Here is an 18,220-nt window from a genome sequence, read left to right as displayed (position 1 = left end):
GAAATACACTAAAAATAAGACTTAACGGTTTATAAAAAAAAGAGAAGCAAAAAGAAAAATAAGGAGAAAGGGATGAAAGATATTAAATAGATACAAATGTGTGTTATTCTCTTTCTTTCTTCTATTTCTCTCTCTTTTTTTTTTCTAGTGTAGATATAATTATTATGGATACTCCCGGAAGTACCTTTAGATTATTGCAACCAGACAGTTCCGAATTGGCTGCTAAGATTGTCTCGCTTCTCTCTTTTTCATTGTTATCCACCCTTTTTGGAATTAAGACGTATAATGTTCATTTCAGATACTTGACATATTCACGATGGTTGGTCCTTGCACTTTATGTTCTTTCATGGACTTTTACTATCACCAGTATGTTGCTGATGACAACCAACAATAGTATGCAAGTTCTTTTTTTTTCTTCATTTTGACATTTGTGCCTAGATAATTACATTTCATGCTTTTTATCTATCATGGTGTGTGACATTTTTTATGCTGGCACTAAAATTACAATTTATGCATGGTAATAAGATCAAGTAACAAAATAATAAACTCATGTTATGATAGGTTAATAGAGAAAATATATGTTGTCTCTTCAATTAGACAGACAAGGTGGCGTTCTAAAGCCTACCGTTTTCACGCATGCCTCATGTTGCCTTATATCGCTATTTTTACATTAATGGTAACCAGCAGCTTTCTAGTCTCTCCCTCCCTCTCCCTCTTTCTCTGGATTGACCTGATTTTATATAGTTAGTTTTTCATACAGCAGAAATTGAAGAAAGTGGTGTGTGTATCATTGGATTACAAAATGTTGCCTCTCTTCCGCTTTTGGTAAGTTTTGATTTTCTCAAACAATTGACTCATGTTTACTAGATTTACGATTTTGTAAGTTTAATTTTCATAAATTGTATATTCACTGCCCCAAGTCGATCAATTTGTACATGACTATTTTCTTCATTCGTCCTCTTGCCAAGTTAGGATCAAGTGCTAAGATTGGCTGGAGGGCTTCTAGATTGAATGAGGTCGCTTTACGTACTTTGATGGCTTCTCTAGTCTGTCTTATTGTCTCGTTTGCGAATATCTTTGCACTTATCATGTTCAAAGGACGGGAACGAGGTCTTGTTTGTCTGACTTGTTGTACTGTTGATGTTACTATTAACGTCATTACTGTGCATTGGGTAAGACACAGCCTTGTTTTTTTTTGTATGTCACTGATGTTTGTTAGGTAACTTCACAAACACCAGGAAAACGCATGAAAGACACAGGTGTTGATGTATCCTCACATCACCAACCCGATACAAATGAAGAAGAACATGTATTTCACAGCAATCATAGCGATATCGACTTACGAGTAGCACAACAAATCAACAGAATGGTGGATGAAAACCTGTATGGTTTCACAACTACCAATTTCCATCATTTTGATAGCGATTTCAAAGCTGCACCTCCTTATTCGCCTCCTACTAACAACAAGAAAGAAGCTGATGTGAGACCCAATGATGACCAAGCCTCAGCAGACAGTCATTTCTGTAACTCATCTATTCATGAATCACAATGTAGTCGAAAATCACTTACAAAACAATCATAATGTACTTTTATTAAACTTTGTATTGCGGCACACTAAAATTTTTATGTGTCTGAGTGACGTCCTTTTTTTTTTTCTTTTACTCTTTTCTTTCTTTTCTCTTGTAGCATGACAGAAATACCCCATTATTTTTATGCGTTATTTAAATCAGTACAGAGTCTAGAAGACTATCTAAAAACTAAATTTGATTTTTTGTCTCTAACAGACCAAGACGCCTCCCTTATCTCTGAGCTTTCAAGACAAACGCTGATCGTTGATCCTGTCTTTTTAGAGACACCTATAGACACTTGTCAACTAAACACAGAATTGAGTGATATAGACCAAGTAAAAAAAAAAAAAAAAAAAAAAAAAAAAAAGAATTGAGAAAATATGGCTTACACACATTAGGTGTTGCATGAATTAGTCTTATTTATACTTTCTGATTGGAATATACAAAATGCTTTGGCTACAGGCTATCGATTGGTAAGAGAAACAAAAAAAGACACTTTGTTGATTTGATAGAGAAACATGAGATCCAACTGTACTGTGGAAGCCAAGTTTGAGAATACACCTGTGCATGAAATCAAGTCTGATCAGGCTTGGATTGCTTTGTTTCACAGGTAAATGTGGATGTTTCCTATTCATAACTTATACAGTGTAGTATTCAACATCTCGCTTTTTATGATATTTTTTTAAACCATGTCATACTAAAGCGATTACCCAATGGGTCTTATTATCAGTTAGCAGGTAACTTGAATGATTCATAAAAGCATTTATTGATACATGTCAAGGGCCACTCTTGTTTGGAAAACACAATCGAAAAGAAGGCCAGGCTGTACCTACAAAAAAGAAAAGAAAACTGAACGATTATTTCTCTACTTTTTTATCAGATATTGGTTCAAATGCAAGCCATTTGTCTCATTATTTAGATAGCTTATTGTATTCAAAAAAGAGGCCTTTAGAATTGCCTAAATTATCAAGACGCCAAAGGCGAAAACTCAAAAGCAACAAACGTTCAGAACCAGCAAAACAAAAAAGACCAGTAGAAACCATTGATCGCGCAAGCTTGTTTTATTGTGCTAATTATGTGATTCCCAATACAGATAAAGTCATGATGCGATTACCTAAAGATCGTATGTATATGCATCCTTGGCTTACAGGACTCAATTCTGAGTAGATATCTTGCAAAAATTAACGGCTGAGCGATATGATTTTATTGAATATTGTCTATCCAAATTGTTTCCAAAAGAATTTACCAAAGAACCAAAGCGGGTATACCTGTCAAAAGATAAGTTTGGATGATGATACTAATGATAAGCGTCTAGATCAAGTTTTTAAAGCGATTCCATGGCTTGAAAAAGATAATGCAAAGTATCTTTGAAAGACATAATGCCATTTATTTTGAACATGTATTGAATAAACGATGTCCCAAAAAGGTAAAAGTGACAACGAACAACTATTTTTTTTTCTTTTTGGTCATAAAGTCTCTCTAGGAACTCAAAAAGGATGTCTCTTTGGCTGCTACTAGTTATTCAGAAGTAAAATAGTATATGAGTCAAGCAAAAGGGATTAACCATTGTTCTAGGTCTTTGAACTCTTAAAAGAAATGATGCGTAGAACATTTCCTTTAGAATTCTGGGGTTCACAACACAACCTACATGTGGTTTGCAGAGGTATAGATGCTTTGTTCAACGCATAATGACTCAACAACGTTTAGCTTTAAAGCATTTTATATCCAGAAGAAGATTTGAAAAACTTTCCATGACTGAAATCATGCATCAATTCAAGGCAAGTCATACCATAGCTATCCACACATACTTATGCTATCACTAGATCAAAGACTGTCAATGGCTTATTTCCAGCTCAAATACAACAAGACTTGTTCCTTCTGACCTAAAGAAAAGACAGAATATACTAAAACAAGCCTTTTCTTGGTTTTTCAATGACTATATCATGCCTATGATCAGAGTAAGTTCTATGCCGAACATACCACATTTGCATTAACCATGCTCCAGTCTTTCTTTTTTGTGACAGATCATGCTAAATACAACAATATCTCTTTTTATTTTAGGCGAGATGTATGGCAGCACATATCTCAACCTCGTTTATCTTGCTTGATAGAAGAACAATACTTTACTGAAATCAAAGATATTGTATGTATACTCGTTTTCCTTCAATGGCTTCTGCTAAAACAGGATATAGGATGATGTGGCAAGGCTCAACATTGGTGTAGGAAAAGTTCGGTGGATGCCTAAAGATCAAGGTCTTCGTATGATTATCAATATGCGAAATACAGTTCGATATGTAATGTGTTCATACAAAATGCTTCTTTGCTAACCCTTTGAGATAGACGAGGAACAACACTACGGGTGTTTTGGAAAAGAGAAATATCGATGCCAGTCAAATTCTAAGTCCTGTCTTGAATGTCTTAAAGATGGAAAAAGTAAGTTTTGTCGCTATCGTCTGCCACAAATCAATGTATCCATAATAGGAAAGAAAACCAGACATGATGGGTAGTTCTGTGTTTGGTCGTCATCTTTTATATCAACGGTTTAAGGAATACAAGCAAAAAGTGTTTGTGCCAGATGCAAAGTAATCTCCTAACAAACAAATAGCCATTAAGCCATATCATATAGGTTTTATTTTGTCAAGGTCGATATCACAGGTTGTTTTGATTCCATTGATCAAAAGAGACTCTTGAAGATTTTAGACGGTATTCTTGATTCAGTATGTCACTCTGTGTGTGTATGTGTGTCTGTGTCTCATTATTTAGGATGAATACATGCAACGTACTGTATATAATGTTCGCCCTTTTTCAAAAGGGGTAAAGACAAGGCCGTTTGTATCGATTGGCACAAGTGATTATATGTCTCGTCTTGAAGACTATATCATGAGTTTAAAAGGTGTTCGTCCAGGATCTATCTCGGTGGATCAGGTTTGTGTATAGACGCAACAAAATAGGCAAATAACATGTCTCTAGAACATCTACACGACTACAAAAGCAGAACATATTCGAGAACTACTTTATGAAAGTATTTGTTCGAGTACTGTCAAGGTAATAATTCGAACAAAAGAGGCAATATTTTATCAGAGAATAGATAGGTGACAAACATTATAAACGCAATCAAGGCATTCCTCAAGGTTCTTCTCTATCAAGTTTATTATGCAGGCAAGTCAATACGACGATTGTACACAGCTAAATATGTCTTTAGCTTTTTTATGGCTCAATTGGAAAAAGAAAAACTCGCTTTTCTGAAAGAGGATACAGATGGTGTATGTCAAACAAGACCTGTTAATGCAATGACTAACCCAGATTTGAACGGTAGATTCTGTTTACTTATATTGATGATTTTCTGTACATATCTAAGAATCGTAGACATGCTCAGCACTTTCTTGATAAAATGTCTATGGGCATTTTTGATTTTGGACTCTCTGTCAATGAATCAAAGTGTGTTTCTAATCTGAATCAAGAAATAGAAGGTAAGAAAAAAAAAAGACACCTCCCTTTTAGATGTCTATTGACCTTTCTATAGAATTTACTTGGCTTGGTCTTAAATTCAACACAAAGAATTTAGATGTCTACATAGACACTTCACGTAAAAGAAAAGAGCGTATGTTGAATAGATGGCAATGTCAACCATTGACTGTGAATTGATAGATATAGCATCCTCACTGACAGTAGAATATGCCAAACACCCTGCAAAAGCAATCCTGAATAGTACACTCAGGGCTATTAAAATCAATTTTCATGATATCTTGATGGACAGCCAACTCAACTCAAAAGAAGCAGTGAAAAGAAATCTGTACGAAAATTTTTTGTCGGCTGCTGTCAAGATGGAATGCCAAATCAAAGACTTGAGTAAGAGCATTCTTGGTTTTATCAATGAAAAATGCATGTTAGGTAATCATGTCTAACAGCAACAAATCTTACTTACTATCCATGTTAGATATCATGATAGAACTTGGGCGTATCATGATTCCATTGACACCTAGATCCCTTACTCGTTCAGACACACTCTTTCTTTTGTTCCTTGCCTTTTTGAATGCTTTTAGCCCAAGGCAATCTAAATACCCTCATTTGATTCCTTGCCTCAAGTCTATCATCAAGAAGTATCAAAAAGGAACTATTTATTAAATATCTTGTTCTTCTTGTGCTTTTCTAGCATTCTTTCTTTGCTCTAATTTAACTGCTTTTTTCTCTTGTCGTCGACTCATACTGGTGGTACTATAGATCTTTTGATGTTCAAAAAACGCCTCTAAGGCTTCTGGACTCACGTCATCTAATGTGTATTGACCCAGTTTACCTGTCCTATAATGTTTTAAAAAGAATTTGGCAGCCATAGTCAAGTCCATTTGACCTCCTTTTGCTACAGCACCAATACGCTTAGCAACACCTTGTAACAACACATGCACATCATTGGTAGGTTCAGTCAGCTTGAACCAATCCACATACCCATAAGCACCGCATGCGTTCAGTCGATAGAGTAAGTAGTCTGCCATGACTTGTTCGTCCGACAAATGGTCACGAATACCGCCCGTTAAGGCTACTTTGAGACTTTTGACAGGGTCAGCAATATGAGGTACCATCACGCCAGGTGTGTCGACTAAATAGACAGTAGGGTCTTCTAAGACTTTGATGGTGCCAACCACGGTGCGTGTGATACCCGGCTGAGCACCCGTAGCTGCTGCTTTGCCTTTACCCACACCTACACGTCTGAGAGCGTTGATCAAAGAAGATTTACCTACGTTGGGCATACCCACCACCATCAGACTGATCTGAGGAATAGGATGAGCAAGTTCAGCTGCGTGGTTCAAGATCTGTTTCATGCTGGCATCATGCTGACAGCTTGTAAACACAACAGGTGTAGCAGGTGCATGTTTGGCAAATGCTTCGAGAAGAGGTTGTTTGGTTAATGGATCAGCTAAATCAAACTTGTTGTAGACAATCAGACGTGGTCTTTTACCCACGACTTTTTCGAAATTAGGATTGACAGAAGAAAGAGGAATACGTGCATCTCTGACTTCAACCACCAGATCGATGGAATTCAAGCGTTCTGAAATGAGTCGTAAACCTTTGGCCATATGACCAGGAAACCAGTTGATCACTCTATCATATGGAAATGTAGTTCGAGGAATAAAACGATGGGTCATGATCAAAAAGAACAAAAAAAAAAGATCTACATTTTTCTCGAAACAAGCTGTGTGACTTGATATGTACCAAAAAGTGAATCCTCTATTTTTCTCTTTTTCTTTCTTTTCGTTACCATCATGGCAAGTGAAGAACCCAAGCAGGAACAAAACAAAGAAGAAGTGGAAGAAGAAGTTCATTATGCTGGCGAAGAATATGCAGTCAATGACTATGTTCCTCCTGCAGAATATACTGTGCCTAAAGGCTATTACAATGACAATGGTGAATTCATAGAATACTCTGAATACGAATTTGCAGATCCAAACAACCAACTCTACCCTGATCAATATTATTATGGTTATGACTACAACTACCATGATCCTAACAATGCGGCTTATCAGTATGACCAACAACAGCAGTATTATTATGATTACAGTAAAAACACAGCATCCACTAAACAAGCAGAACCCACCATATCAGCCAGTGCAGCTGTCTATACACCACCTACAGCTACTCAAGTTGCAAAGCCCTCGTTCTATCCGCCTATTGCGAACTCAAACAACCCTATTGGACCTGTGACGATAACACGGTCTGGTTATACAGGCGGTATTCACTCAGCCAGCTCTCCCATGATGGATTCCAGTAGAAATAAGAAAAAGAAGCCTGTGGTACGAGCAGCAGGTGGTGAAGTATGGGAAGATAATACACTAGCTGATTGGGATGATAGTGACTTTCGTCTGTTTGCTGGTGATCTGGGCAATGAAGTGACTGAAGAATTGCTGTACAAGACATTCTCTAAATACCCAAGTTTGGTGAGAACACGTGTGGTACGTGATTCGCGTACAATGAAATCAAAGGGATATGGATTTATCAGCTTTAGAGACCCTGATGACTTTGTGAGAGCCTGGCGAGAAATGAATGGTAAGAAGAGATAGATACAAGAGAAGTGACTAAAGTATGTATAGGTAAATATGTGGGTAATCGTCCTATTAAACTACGTAAAAGTAACTGGAAAGAACGTAATATTGATGTCAAACAAAAGAAAGAAAGAGAACGTTTTGGTCCTTACACAAAGCATAAATAAAGCATTTTATTTAAGATGACAACCATAAGGATGATCATTGACTACATTCAAGGCAATTAAAATGACATCAACAGTCCACCAAATACCACCCAGACCAGCAGTGATTAACTTGAGAATACCAAGGAAAATATAACCGAGATAGAAGCGATCCACACCTATATGGCTTAAGTACAAAGGATATAAAATACAAAAAAAAAAAAAAAAAAAAAAATTACCTAAAGGACCGAGGAAAATAGAGAGCATAAGAGCAACAAACCAACTACGATCAGATACACACATTTCATTAACCAAGTCTTCATCTTGAGGTTTTTCAGGGATATGAGGCTTCTCTTCTTTTAAGGCAAAATAGAAAGAAAGGGTCAAGACAGCAGTAACAGCAATCACAATGATCCAAGAACCAATGATTCTGAAACGATGCTTGTGAGTAATACGTTGAAACTTTTGTCTTAGGGATTCATTTTCATGAAGGATAGGGGTTTGTTCTTCAACACTACCGTATTCAGGCATATTTATTTTATGAGTAAAGAAAAAGAGAAAAGCAAAGAGAAAGAGTTTTGGCTTATAATATACTTGGCATTGTATTACATCACACAATCATACTGTTTCAAGAAACTCTCTTTTTTTCTCTTTGTCTTCTTTTTTTTTTCTCTCTCTTACACAATATATATAAAGAAAGAGACAATCACTTGTTTTTTTTCAGAAAAAAAAAAGAAAAAAAAAAAGCTTAGGTTCTATTTCAAAATAACATAGTGAGCAATGACCTTTTACTTCTCTGACGGTTCAGGGGAATAAAAAGGAAATAAACTTTTATCTCCTATTGAATAGCATAAAAAAAAAAGACGCGTTTCACAATAAGAAAAAAAAAACGGATGTACTTCAACGGGTATATCCGGAGTTTATATCCTCCTAAAGAATCATTTTATGCAAAGCATCCAAAGAATCATGTCAAGCCATTCAATTCTTTTTCCCGGTTCAAAGGCTGATTTTCTTGTTCTAGTATATCGCCTGAGCACAACTGATATTGAATCAACAACTTTGGAAACTCTAAGGTGTCTCTCTAAACAGATTGCCAATTGTACTTGTTGGCTAAGATTCTCGATAATTTTTAGAAGCAACTCGAGCATGTTTAGGACGCTTTTGAGCGTAAAATCAAAAACAAGAAGTCCAAAATTACCAGTAGGAAAGGCTTGGAGTCTCTGTTGAGAGAAGAGTGGGAGTAGATGCAGATTTTGCTCAATGTTTGGTTGGCAGTACGACTGACAGATAACAAGCAGTAATTGATGCCAAAGACGATCATACTCATTATTCATTCTTTGTTAAATAAACATTACAATTATCATTGTACGAAGTTTTAAAAGCTAGGTATGAGTGTAGGGCAAGTGATGCACTTTACAAAAACAGAGTTCAAAAAAAAAAAATTAAAAAATCGCAAGGTATTTCTAGTTCCCACTATATGAGACACTCTTGTTTTATTCAAGAACGATGCCAGTCTGAAATAATCACTGTTTCCTTAACAGGATCAATCTATCATATACACACATAATAAGTACTCATAACAATATATTTTTTGTTACTTGCCTTGAAATAAAGATAATCTTGCTTTGGTTTCAAATGATAGACAAAATAGAATGGATGCTGAGTAGATTGCTCACTTGTAGGAATAGCAGGGCCTATTTGTATTTGATTAGACACAATCAAATAAACAAAACCACTTACCTGGCATTGTTTGAATAGAAGCACTGGATTGATCCAATGTAGGTGTAAGTTCATCAGGTTTACCCAACTTGGATAAAATATCAGCAGCGGGTGTACCTGGTAAGCCAAGTTGTTCACCCAATGCCTATATATATATATATATATATATATATATAAATACTGTATATTCTATTTATAACATGTTTACCTTCATAACATGATATTTTTCACCAGTAGAAGAATCGATTCTTTCATCGTACTCTCCTCCTCCTATTCTACCTGGAATTTGACGAAGGGATTGGTATTTTGTTGCTAATTCATTTAAGGTATCTTCAGCCATTTTACACGAAACAATATAAAGCAAAAGAAAAAGAGAAAGTAAAAAAAAAAAAAAAAAGAAAGGGCAAACACGTATTTAAATCAATATGACGTAACAGTTGCATGAATTACAAAAACAAACAAATAGTGACGTTTTATTAAGCAAACTGAAGCTTTCTTGGCTTCACCCTATCTTCATTGGATGTAGGCTTCTGCTCCTGTTTCTTTTGTGGTAGTTTCTCTGGTGGTGTAGCTAATGGTGTATTTCTAAAGTAAGAATGTCCCAAACATTCTTCTGCTGACCATCGTTTATTGGGATCAAACACCAACATTTGTTCTAATAAAGAAAGTGCATCTGTACCAGCAGCTGTAAAGTATTGTCTCAGAGGTACTTTGGGAAATTGTTTGAATTGGATATAGTCTGGTAAAAGAGTCATGCCTGGCCAGTCTATTTCTGTAGGCGTACCTAGTGCATGAAATATCTTGGTCAATTGGTCCATATCAGATTCACCTGCCACATAAGGGGTTCTCAACATGAGTTCTGCAAATATACAGCCTACTGCCCATATATCCACTGCATACGAGTATTCTTTTGCACCGAATAATAATTCAGGTGAACGATACCACCTAGACTAGATGAGTACTCTATCGATGGGCATAGCTCAAGTGTTACCTAGTGACAACTTGAGATGTCATTTGTCTATTTGGGTCACCCCAATCTCTTGCTAAACCAAAATCTGCTATTTTGAGTACACCAGTACTAGTGATCAACAAGTTATTTGGCTTCATATCCTAGAAAGAGATTGAGTCGTCTTGATGGAATAAAACTATAGTTACTCTATGCAGTATAAAATGACGGTGACAATGATCCAATCCTCTCAACATCATTAATAACCATGACTTGATATCTGCTGGCATAAACAAAATACTCTTGTCTTTAATAACTTGTTCTAAATCAGAATCCAGATATTCAAGTACCAGATTCAAATTGGTTTTATGAGAATAGACATCAATCAACTACATTGTGTTAATCAAACATAATCAAAAGTTTGACTTGCCTCAATCACATTAGGATGGCGTAATTCTTGAAGGTATTTCACCTCTCGAATAGCTGTTAGGTCAAGACCGTCTTTGAACTGACCCATTTTGATCTTTTTAATAGCTACTTTTCTATCCGTAGAGATAGATCGACCTAAATTGTCAATCATGGTTGCTTTTTTTTCTGATACTTTACCACTATATACAACAGCGTAGGTACCTTCACCTACTTTGGCATCTTTGATATATTTCTTCTCAGTATGAATATTAGTCTCTTCAGCATCGTCTGAATCCATCATGTGTTGAGAAACAAGAAAACGCGTTTAGCGCGAAATGCGTAGTATCCTAGTTCTTTTGATTCTCCGAAGATAAAAAAAAGAGACTTTTGGCTGATATGCATAAAAAGAAATAAAAAAAAAAACTTTATGCTGTAATCCAATGATATGAATACGTTAACAAAATAGCAACAGGAACACTTTGGTCTCAAGGAAATGTTAGAGAGAAACATAGCTTCTTTTGACAATAGCAGGTATTTGTATAGCATTCTCTCAACAAACGAAACTCAAGGTGACATTTCTATACCTTTATCTTCTGCAGCTCCTTAAAGCGCATCCCCCTTTCTTTTTTTTTTAAAAAAAGGAAATTGATTCGCGCGAAACAGCCCATTCTGTTGTGTAACTTGTCAAATACCATGCCCAAGTTCCTTTTCAGGTGCATTCATGTATTATTAGCTCATTAAACAGACGTGCATATGATTTAAGATGAAGAAAATTAACATTACACAGTGACTCTATTTGTGAAAATTCGCTTTAAAAGGGCAAATTGTCCCATTGTATACATTGATATGAAGCATTGACAATCGTAAACAGATATCCTTTGTCACTTCAAATGTTAGCTATCATAAAGAAAGAAAAAAAAAAGAGAAAGGAGACAAAGAAATACATTTCTTTATTTATTGATTTCTGACAAATGTACTATTTTAAATAAACCAATTGTTTAAAGAAGCAAATAAATTAAATGCACGAAATAAAACAGCACTGTGTCTTTAAATCTCATTGACTATTGTGATTGGTATATAGATGAACAGCATCATTCAAATTTGGACTCTTTGTATGACTCGAGAACTATTTTGAGGTACATGTTGTTCTGATTGAAAGAAAAAAGTTTATAGGAGGAATAGGACCAAGTTAGGAGAAAAACTAAACTTTGAGCTTATTGTTATCATTCGAAAATAAAATTCATACAATGATAATATGTATCTTCCAGAAATAAAGATTGTCAGTAAGAATTCATGAATTTTTCTTTACGTTACATTGAAATAGACCTTAATAGGAAAAAAAGATCAATTTAATTGCACATTTAAAGGAACACGGTACTACAACTCTTTTGTCGTATGACAGCAGCCATAAGGAAAGCCATAAAAACGGTTTGATGTAGTCCTTTCTTTTTCTTTTTTCTTTTACTTTAAACACATACACACTCCTTTCTTTTTTTCTTTTTTTGAGCTATTATACCAACATGCTCATTACTAAATCCATTGTCTTCATTGCAGCTGCTTCTCAAGTCTATGCGGCAGCCATCCAAAAGCGTGGCTACGCACCTCAATTCAAGCCCACATTCCCTAATCTTCCCAAAGTAGAAGGTGTTGTCACTAGCTATAACCCAGGTCCTTACGACACTTCTGCTACCTTATCTACTGCTCAATTGAGTGGTTTCCCTGAGCCTTGGGCTGCTCCTCCTACTGATACCGCTGAAGTCAAGGCTGTCTATAACCAAATTGACTGGTCATTAGTTCCCAAAGCGCCTGTTCGAAAGCAAGATTCGGATGGTAACTGGGTCTCTAATTCAGACGGTGCTTCTGACCCCTATTGTTGGTGGTCTTCTACCAATTGTGTCAAACCTAAGGCTTCTTACTTGCCCCCTGACATCTATACTTGTCCTCGTTCTGGTGATTGGGGTCTTAATTACGATGATGGACCCTTCAATCGATACACTGACTCAAATGCAAAGACCGAAAATCCTTATGCTGAGCCTGCTCTTTATAACTTCTTGGCCAAGAACAACCTTCATTCTACCCTCTTTGTAAGTATCAGAAAAAAAAAATATACCTATTACTTTTTTTAAACTAACATTCTATAGTACATTGGTTCCAATGTCGCTACTTTCCCTGCTGCTGCTAAGCGTGGTTTGAACGATGGCCACCATCTTTGTGTTCATACATGGTCTCATCCTCCTATGACGACTCAAACCAACAAGCAAGTAGTTGCTGAATTGTATTGGACTTTGAAGGCCATCAAGACTGCTACTGGTGTTACTCCTAAATGCTGGAGACCCCCTCAAGGTGACGTAGATGACCGTGTTCGTTCCATTGCCTGGCAAATGGGTCTTAGAACTGTCATCTGGGACGAAGATACGAATGATTGGGCCATGAAGGTAGAGTTAGAAACGCTTGTATACATGCCATACTTACTTTTTTTTTTTTTGAATTAGGCACCTGGAGGCGGTAACCTTTCTCCTCATGTCGTTGATGGCTACTTTGAAAAATGGATCAGCAACTACAAGTCTGGTAAAGACAAGAAGGGTCATATTGTCCTTGAACACGAATTGAACCATGCTACCGTCAATATGTCCATGTTCTGGATGCCTAAGCTTCAAGAGACTTTCAATGTTATTCCTGCCTTGGCTTGTAATGGTATCACTCAACCTTACTGGGAAGAAAACTTTGTTTATCCTACGGATAACTCTGGTGCTCCTACCACCAAGACAACGACAGCTGGTGCCAAAACAACCACCACTACTGCTGCTGCTAGTACTCCTACTTCTTCTACCTGTACTTCTGGTTCTTATGGTTTGGGCAATGGTGATGGTTACAACGGTGCTTGTTGTCAAGATCAATCTGACTGTCAAGATGATTGTATCAGTGGTAAATGCAACGGTCCCAAGAACCCTAATTCCCCTACGACCACCAAGGCTGCTACCAAAACCAAAACCACTAAAGCCTCTACTAAAACTACCAAGGCCACCAAGAAATCTAGCCCCACTTCCTCTTCTTGTATTGCCGGTGTTGCAGGCAAAAAAAAAGGAAATGGAAAGAATGGATACTGCTGTACTTCCTCTAATGACTGCCTCGAAACCTGTAGAAAAGGCAAATGTAGTCTCTAAACCTTATTTAACTTAAGCTTTCTCCCCTTCCTATTTTTTTTTCATATATTCACTTTAATAAAGTGTAACATTAGACTTTTTCTTGTATAAGAGAGATATTTATTTGTTTATTTAATTAAAGGCCACATTTGCCACTCCTGCAAGTTTCTAGACAATCATCTGAAGATGTACAACAGTATCCTGTTTTTCCAGTACCATTCTTTTTGCCAGAGACACCAGGGGTACATGAAGAAGCGCCACTGGTAGTGGTTGTGGTAGTCTTCTTGGTAGTAGTAGTAGTAGTAGTAGTAGTAGTAGTAGTAGTAGCCTTTTTGGTCGTCGTGGAAGAGGTAGTGATCTTGGTATTTGTAGGACCATTGCATTTGCCTTTAACGCAGGTATCCAAGCAGTCATCACTACTAGTACAACAATAACCATTATAGCCATCACCGTTCTTTTTACCAGACGATCCAGAGATACAAGTGGTAGTGGCAGTAGCAGTGCTTGTTGTCTTAGTAGTAGCAACACTTGTTGTTGTTGTTTTTGTAGCAGTAGGACGAATGTTTGTCGTAGGATAGACAAAATCAGTTTCCCAATAAGGTTGAGTGATATCATTACAAGCCAAGGCAGGAATAACATTGAAAGTCTCTTGAAGCTTAGGCATCCAGAACATGGACATATTGACCGTCTTGCTGCTGAGTTCATGCTCAAGCACAACAAGACCTGTGGTGTCTTTACCAGCCTTATAATCATTGATCCAGGTTTGGAAGTACTTGTCTACTGTTTTGGCAGACGTACCTTCTCCAATGTCCCAATCATTGGTATCTTCGTTCCATAAGATAGTACGCATACCAAGTTGATAAGCAATAGCACGCACACGATCATCCACATCACCTTGAGGAGGTCTCCAGCATTTAGGAGTAACACCAGTAGCAGCCTTGATGGCCTTAAGACCCCAATAGAGTTCAGCAACCACTTGCTTGTTGGTGAGGGTTGTCATTGGTTGGTGAGACCATGTGTGGACACAAAGTTGGTGACCATTGTTTAATGCTCTCTTTGCAGCAGCAGGATAAGCAGCGACATTGGAGCCAATGTACTAAATAAGACGGTTAACATAGTCATCGTATTTCCTATGGACTTACAAACAAAGTGGCTTTTTGGTTCGTTTCTGCCAAAAAATTATAGAGACGAGGTTCAGCGTACGAATTCTCATAGGTTTGACCCGAGACTTTGATAAAGGGTCCATCATCATACGTAAGGCCCCAATCACCTTTTTTAGGGCAATTGTAGATATCAGGAGGCAAGTAAGACACCTTGGGCTTAACACAGTTGGTGTCACTCCACCAACAGTAAGGATCACCGCTGTTACCAGAAAAGATCCAGTTACCGTTTGAATCTTGCTTTCGTACCGGGGCACTAGGGACTTTAGTCCAATCAATTGAGTCATAAGCGGCTACAACTTCAGCAGAAGAAGTAGAAGGTGTTTGACCAGATGCAGGGAATCCAGAGAGTTCTTCAGAGGATAATGTAGAAGAAGTTTCATAAGGACCGTAATTGTAAGATGTGACTACATCAGTAGGAGTAGCAATATTAGGGAATGTAGGGGAGACTTGAGCAACATAAGTGGCTGCATAAGCCTGACTGGCTCCAGCTACTAACAAGAAAGCACTGGTAATGAGCATTGTTTAAAAAGGAGGAAGGAAAGAGTGTGATGAGTATTCAATTACAATTGGACTTTATTTATATACATTTTTGTTTCTTTAGTTACACTATGAAATCTATTGGTTTTTAGTAGTAAGAGGGATCTGCGTAAAATTAGCCCGGCTTAGTTGAATTTTTCCTTTTTTGGCAAATATAAAGAAAAATGACACGCTTTTGATTTCCTAAAAGTATGACCCAAGTTTTCTTTGGATACTTGTGTAATAATCCTCAGAGAGAAGTAAGGTCATTTTGAAACAACTTCTTTAAAACCGTGAGTGCCAAGAGTCATTCACTATAAAAAGATATCTCAAAAAAGTGGCACTATTGGACATGTTTGATTTGACATAAATCAAAAGGGGATAAGAAAAAAGAGTACAAAAGTAACAGGCACTTGCTTCAAAGCATGTCTAATTTGATTCATAAAGTAGAAAAGAAAAAAACTGCTTTTTAAGAAAAAATGTTCAATGTATACTTGTACATTATTCAACAATCACCTTGTTCATACTTCTTTTTAAGAATGAACATAAAGCATATGAACTAATCAAAAACAAAAAATATATGTTTTTGCATAAATTTATTCAACATGGTAAGAAGCTTTTCGGACACATATTTACGCTGCGGTCACAACGCATTTATTTTTTTCTTGTCCTCTTTTTTCTCTGTGAATCAGCATGGAAAACGAACCTTCACAAATTGCACGCTTAACAGCCAAACCTCGCATTCATTTTGGTTCATTAGAAGGACAAGAGTCTGTCAAACGACCTCGTCTTGAGGAACCCGCTGCTAAAAGTGGCGGTATTGATCTTGACGCTTTAGGTAAAAAAAAAAAACAAGTGAAAGACCCAACACCTGCATATCACTCACACTTAGCTTAGTGGAAGCCAGAGATGCTGGGTATTCTGTAGCTGCAGGAGAAGCTGATAGAGAAGTGATGGAAGAATTCGAAAGAAGAAAGAGAGCTTTTCAACTAGCAGTACCCACAGATGATGGACGTGTTCGACAACGTCTTCGAGATATTGGTGAACCACAGTGTCTTTTTGGTGAAGGAGTAAGGTTGATTAAGATCACGAATGAATGGCATTGACTTTCTTTCTTTTTATAAGCCTGCAGATCGACGTGATCGTCTAAGATATTTGTTGTCCAAGATTCAAGGACGTGCTGTTGAAAGTGAGGATGAATCAGGCAGCGATGAAGATGAGGTATAGAGCGAGAATAACCATCACAAGCTTATTCTGTATAGGAAGAATTCTTTACACCTGGATCAGCTGAATTATTAGAGGCTAGAAAATGGATGACAAAGTACTCTCTTCCTAGAGCCAAGCAAAGAAACGATAGACAGAAAGTAGAACAAAACATCCCTCTTGCTTTACTTAAAGCAAGTCGAAAAGAACTTCATACCAAGCTCAAAGCCTATGGTAGCTGGGGCTCACAAATTGCTGATGATCGACCTGTGGCTCAGTGTGTATTTAGTCCAGACTCCAAGTTGCTTGTGACAGGTGCCTGGTCAGGTTTATGCAAAGTCTGGAGTGTACCTGACGCTGAGCATCTCTTGACGTTAAAGGGACATGATGATAAAATAGGTGGTATTGCGTTTCATCCTGAAGCAACCATCAGTCAAGAGAAAAGTGCTTTGAATTTAGCTACCAGTGGTGCTGAGGGACTCATTCAATTATGGGGTTTAGAAAAGTAAGTATTGTTTTTTTTTTATGTATTCTATGACTTATAAGATATATCAGAGAGACACCTTTGGCGACAATGGAAGGTCATGTTCGACGTATTGCTCGTCTTGGTTTCCACCCATCAGGAAGATATTTAGGTAGTGCTAGTTTTGATGGTACATGGCGATTATGGGATGTAGAAACAGCTAAAGAACTATTATTACAAGAAGGCCATGCTAAAGAAGTCTATGCTATCTCATTCCATGGTGATGGCAGTTTAGTGGCTACAGGGTAAGTTTGTAGGTGGAATATACTTTATTAATAGATCTCCCTATAGTGGATTAGATGCTATTGGCAGAGTATGGGACACAAGAACAGGTAGATCTTCCATGACACTTGAGGGCCATATGAAGGATATTGTGGGCTTAGATTGGTCTCCTAATGGCTATCATTTGGCTTCTGCTAGTGCTGATAATACAGTCAAGATATGGGATGTACGTACACTCCGTAACTTGTATACTATTTCAGCACATCAATCCCTTGTGTCTGATGTAAAATACAGTAAAGGTGTTCCTGGCTACAATAACAACAGTAGTTCTGATCCTCATAATATTGCTGGTCTTTACCTTGCTACTTCTGGTTATGATGGTTGTGTCAAGATTTGGTCTGGTGATGATTTCCAAATGATAAAGAGCTTGGATGGACATGAAGGCAAAGTGATGAGTGTAGATATTTCAAAAGGTATATGCTTTATAGTTTCATTCGATAGGCTTATATTCTGTTTAGACAACAAGTTCATTGCTTCTTCTGGCTATGATCGTACATTTAAACTATGGGCAGATGAAAATATGATTATTTAATAATAAAAAGCAGCGAATTTTTTTTTCTTTTGTTTTCTT

At 37.0% G+C, this 18,220-nt stretch overlaps 10 protein-coding genes across 10 annotated transcripts; 5 read left to right on the top strand and 5 right to left on the bottom strand.

The window, feature by feature from the left end:
* The first annotated feature begins 124 nt into the window (after positions 1-124).
* B0P05DRAFT_540685 (uncharacterized protein) lies at positions 125-1,642 on the top strand. Its single transcript, XM_051578093.1, has 7 exons — positions 125-393; positions 439-517; positions 562-676; positions 745-825; positions 868-879; positions 921-1,172; positions 1,220-1,642. The coding sequence occupies exons 1-7, from the start codon at positions 165-167 to the stop codon at positions 1,580-1,582; spliced, it is 1,131 nt and encodes a 376-aa protein (XP_051435332.1). The 5' UTR covers positions 125-164; the 3' UTR covers positions 1,583-1,642.
* Positions 1,643-1,660: 18 nt separating this feature from the next.
* Positions 1,661-2,973, top strand: B0P05DRAFT_82179 (uncharacterized protein). Its single transcript, XM_051583871.1, has 5 exons — positions 1,661-2,041; positions 2,081-2,178; positions 2,220-2,305; positions 2,350-2,691; positions 2,736-2,973. The coding sequence occupies exons 2-5, from the start codon at positions 2,087-2,089 to the stop codon at positions 2,858-2,860; spliced, it is 645 nt and encodes a 214-aa protein (XP_051435331.1). The 5' UTR covers positions 1,661-2,041; positions 2,081-2,086; the 3' UTR covers positions 2,861-2,973.
* Positions 2,974-5,689: 2,716 nt separating this feature from the next.
* Positions 5,690-6,640, bottom strand: B0P05DRAFT_571399 (P-loop containing nucleoside triphosphate hydrolase protein; the record flags this gene model as incomplete). Its single annotated transcript, XM_051581371.1, has 1 exon — positions 5,690-6,640. One exon carries the CDS (start codon positions 6,638-6,640, stop codon positions 5,690-5,692), a length of 951 nt encoding a protein of 316 aa, XP_051435330.1.
* Positions 6,641-6,826: 186 nt separating this feature from the next.
* On the top strand, positions 6,827-7,770 carry B0P05DRAFT_469558 (uncharacterized protein; the record flags this gene model as incomplete). The annotated part of the gene is made up of 2 exons (XM_051574503.1): positions 6,827-7,607; positions 7,652-7,770. 2 exons carry the CDS (start codon positions 6,827-6,829, stop codon positions 7,768-7,770), a joined length of 900 nt encoding a protein of 299 aa, XP_051435329.1.
* Positions 7,771-7,776: 6 nt separating this feature from the next.
* On the bottom strand, positions 7,777-8,277 carry B0P05DRAFT_579169 (uncharacterized protein; the record flags this gene model as incomplete). The annotated part of the gene is made up of 2 exons (XM_051581908.1): positions 7,777-7,925; positions 7,986-8,277. The coding sequence occupies 2 exons, from the start codon at positions 8,275-8,277 to the stop codon at positions 7,777-7,779; spliced, it is 441 nt and encodes a 146-aa protein (XP_051435328.1).
* Positions 8,278-9,067: 790 nt separating this feature from the next.
* On the bottom strand, positions 9,068-9,836 carry B0P05DRAFT_540644 (uncharacterized protein). The gene is made up of 4 exons (XM_051578092.1): positions 9,674-9,836; positions 9,487-9,610; positions 9,349-9,440; positions 9,068-9,294 (listed from the first exon to the last, which is right to left on the bottom strand). Exons 1-4 carry the CDS (start codon positions 9,803-9,805, stop codon positions 9,244-9,246), a joined length of 399 nt encoding a protein of 132 aa, XP_051435327.1. The 5' UTR covers positions 9,806-9,836; the 3' UTR covers positions 9,068-9,243.
* A 30-nt stretch (positions 9,837-9,866) lies between these two features.
* Positions 9,867-11,349, bottom strand: B0P05DRAFT_540642 (kinase-like domain-containing protein). Its single transcript, XM_051578091.1, has 5 exons — positions 11,018-11,349; positions 10,842-10,975; positions 10,621-10,800; positions 10,457-10,575; positions 9,867-10,410 (listed from the first exon to the last, which is right to left on the bottom strand). The coding sequence occupies exons 1-5, from the start codon at positions 11,118-11,120 to the stop codon at positions 9,942-9,944; spliced, it is 1,005 nt and encodes a 334-aa protein (XP_051435326.1). The 5' UTR covers positions 11,121-11,349; the 3' UTR covers positions 9,867-9,941.
* A 773-nt stretch (positions 11,350-12,122) lies between these two features.
* B0P05DRAFT_490653 (uncharacterized protein) lies at positions 12,123-13,665 on the top strand (the record flags this gene model as incomplete). Its single annotated transcript, XM_051575315.1, has 3 exons — positions 12,123-12,903; positions 12,961-13,254; positions 13,312-13,665. Coding segments are annotated over exons 1-3 (1,212 nt in total), but the record flags the coding sequence as incomplete, so codon positions are not given.
* Positions 13,666-14,098: 433 nt separating this feature from the next.
* B0P05DRAFT_469285 (uncharacterized protein) lies at positions 14,099-15,644 on the bottom strand (the record flags this gene model as incomplete). Its single annotated transcript, XM_051574481.1, has 2 exons — positions 14,099-15,058; positions 15,105-15,644. The coding sequence occupies 2 exons, from the start codon at positions 15,642-15,644 to the stop codon at positions 14,099-14,101; spliced, it is 1,500 nt and encodes a 499-aa protein (XP_051435324.1).
* Positions 15,645-16,244: 600 nt separating this feature from the next.
* B0P05DRAFT_540634 (U4/U6 small nuclear ribonucleoprotein Prp4-like protein) lies at positions 16,245-18,208 on the top strand. Its single transcript, XM_051578090.1, has 7 exons — positions 16,245-16,479; positions 16,539-16,711; positions 16,767-16,862; positions 16,904-17,349; positions 17,400-17,612; positions 17,659-18,062; positions 18,108-18,208. The coding sequence occupies exons 1-7, from the start codon at positions 16,335-16,337 to the stop codon at positions 18,179-18,181; spliced, it is 1,551 nt and encodes a 516-aa protein (XP_051435323.1). The 5' UTR covers positions 16,245-16,334; the 3' UTR covers positions 18,182-18,208.
* The last annotated feature ends 12 nt before the right edge of the window (positions 18,209-18,220 follow it).

Source organism: Gilbertella persicaria, assembly GCF_025201335.1.
Source record: "Gilbertella persicaria strain CBS 190.32 chromosome Unknown B0P05scaffold_18, whole genome shotgun sequence".
Taxonomy (NCBI): Eukaryota; Fungi; Mucoromycota; class Mucoromycetes; order Mucorales; family Choanephoraceae; genus Gilbertella; species Gilbertella persicaria.
Note: the sequence above shows the minus strand (reverse complement) of the source record. Positions and strands in the feature narration are given on the sequence as shown.

Coding starts and splice junctions, on each gene's coding strand:
- B0P05DRAFT_540685 (XM_051578093.1), top strand. CDS start 165: ATGGATACTCCCGGAAGTACCTTTAGATTATTGCAACCAGACAGTTCC. Junction 394..438: donor GCTGATGACAACCAACAATA/GTATGCAAGTTC, acceptor ATTTGTGCCTAG/ATAATTACATTTCATGCTTT. Junction 518..561: donor AAAATTACAATTTATGCATG/GTAATAAGATCA, acceptor ATGTTATGATAG/GTTAATAGAGAAAATATATG.
- B0P05DRAFT_82179 (XM_051583871.1), top strand. CDS start 2,087: ATGAGATCCAACTGTACTGTGGAAGCCAAGTTTGAGAATACACCTGTG. Junction 2,179..2,219: donor TGGATTGCTTTGTTTCACAG/GTAAATGTGGAT, acceptor TATACAGTGTAG/TATTCAACATCTCGCTTTTT. Junction 2,306..2,349: donor GTCTTATTATCAGTTAGCAG/GTAACTTGAATG, acceptor ATACATGTCAAG/GGCCACTCTTGTTTGGAAAA.
- B0P05DRAFT_540644 (XM_051578092.1), bottom strand. CDS start 9,805: ATGGCTGAAGATACCTTAAATGAATTAGCAACAAAATACCAATCCCTT. Junction 9,611..9,673: donor AAAAATATCATGTTATGAAG/GTAAACATGTTA, acceptor ATATATATATAG/GCATTGGGTGAACAACTTGG. Junction 9,295..9,348: donor AAGATTATCTTTATTTCAAG/GCAAGTAACAAA, acceptor TGTATATGATAG/ATTGATCCTGTTAAGGAAAC.
- B0P05DRAFT_540642 (XM_051578091.1), bottom strand. CDS start 11,120: ATGATGGATTCAGACGATGCTGAAGAGACTAATATTCATACTGAGAAG. Junction 10,976..11,017: donor CTACGCTGTTGTATATAGTG/GTAAAGTATCAG, acceptor TTGACAATTTAG/GTCGATCTATCTCTACGGAT. Junction 10,411..10,456: donor ACATCTCAAGTTGTCACTAG/GTAACACTTGAG, acceptor CATCTAGTCTAG/GTGGTATCGTTCACCTGAAT.
- B0P05DRAFT_540634 (XM_051578090.1), top strand. CDS start 16,335: ATGGAAAACGAACCTTCACAAATTGCACGCTTAACAGCCAAACCTCGC. Junction 16,712..16,766: donor AGTGTCTTTTTGGTGAAGGA/GTAAGGTTGATT, acceptor TCTTTTTATAAG/CCTGCAGATCGACGTGATCG. Junction 16,863..16,903: donor CAGGCAGCGATGAAGATGAG/GTATAGAGCGAG, acceptor TATTCTGTATAG/GAAGAATTCTTTACACCTGG.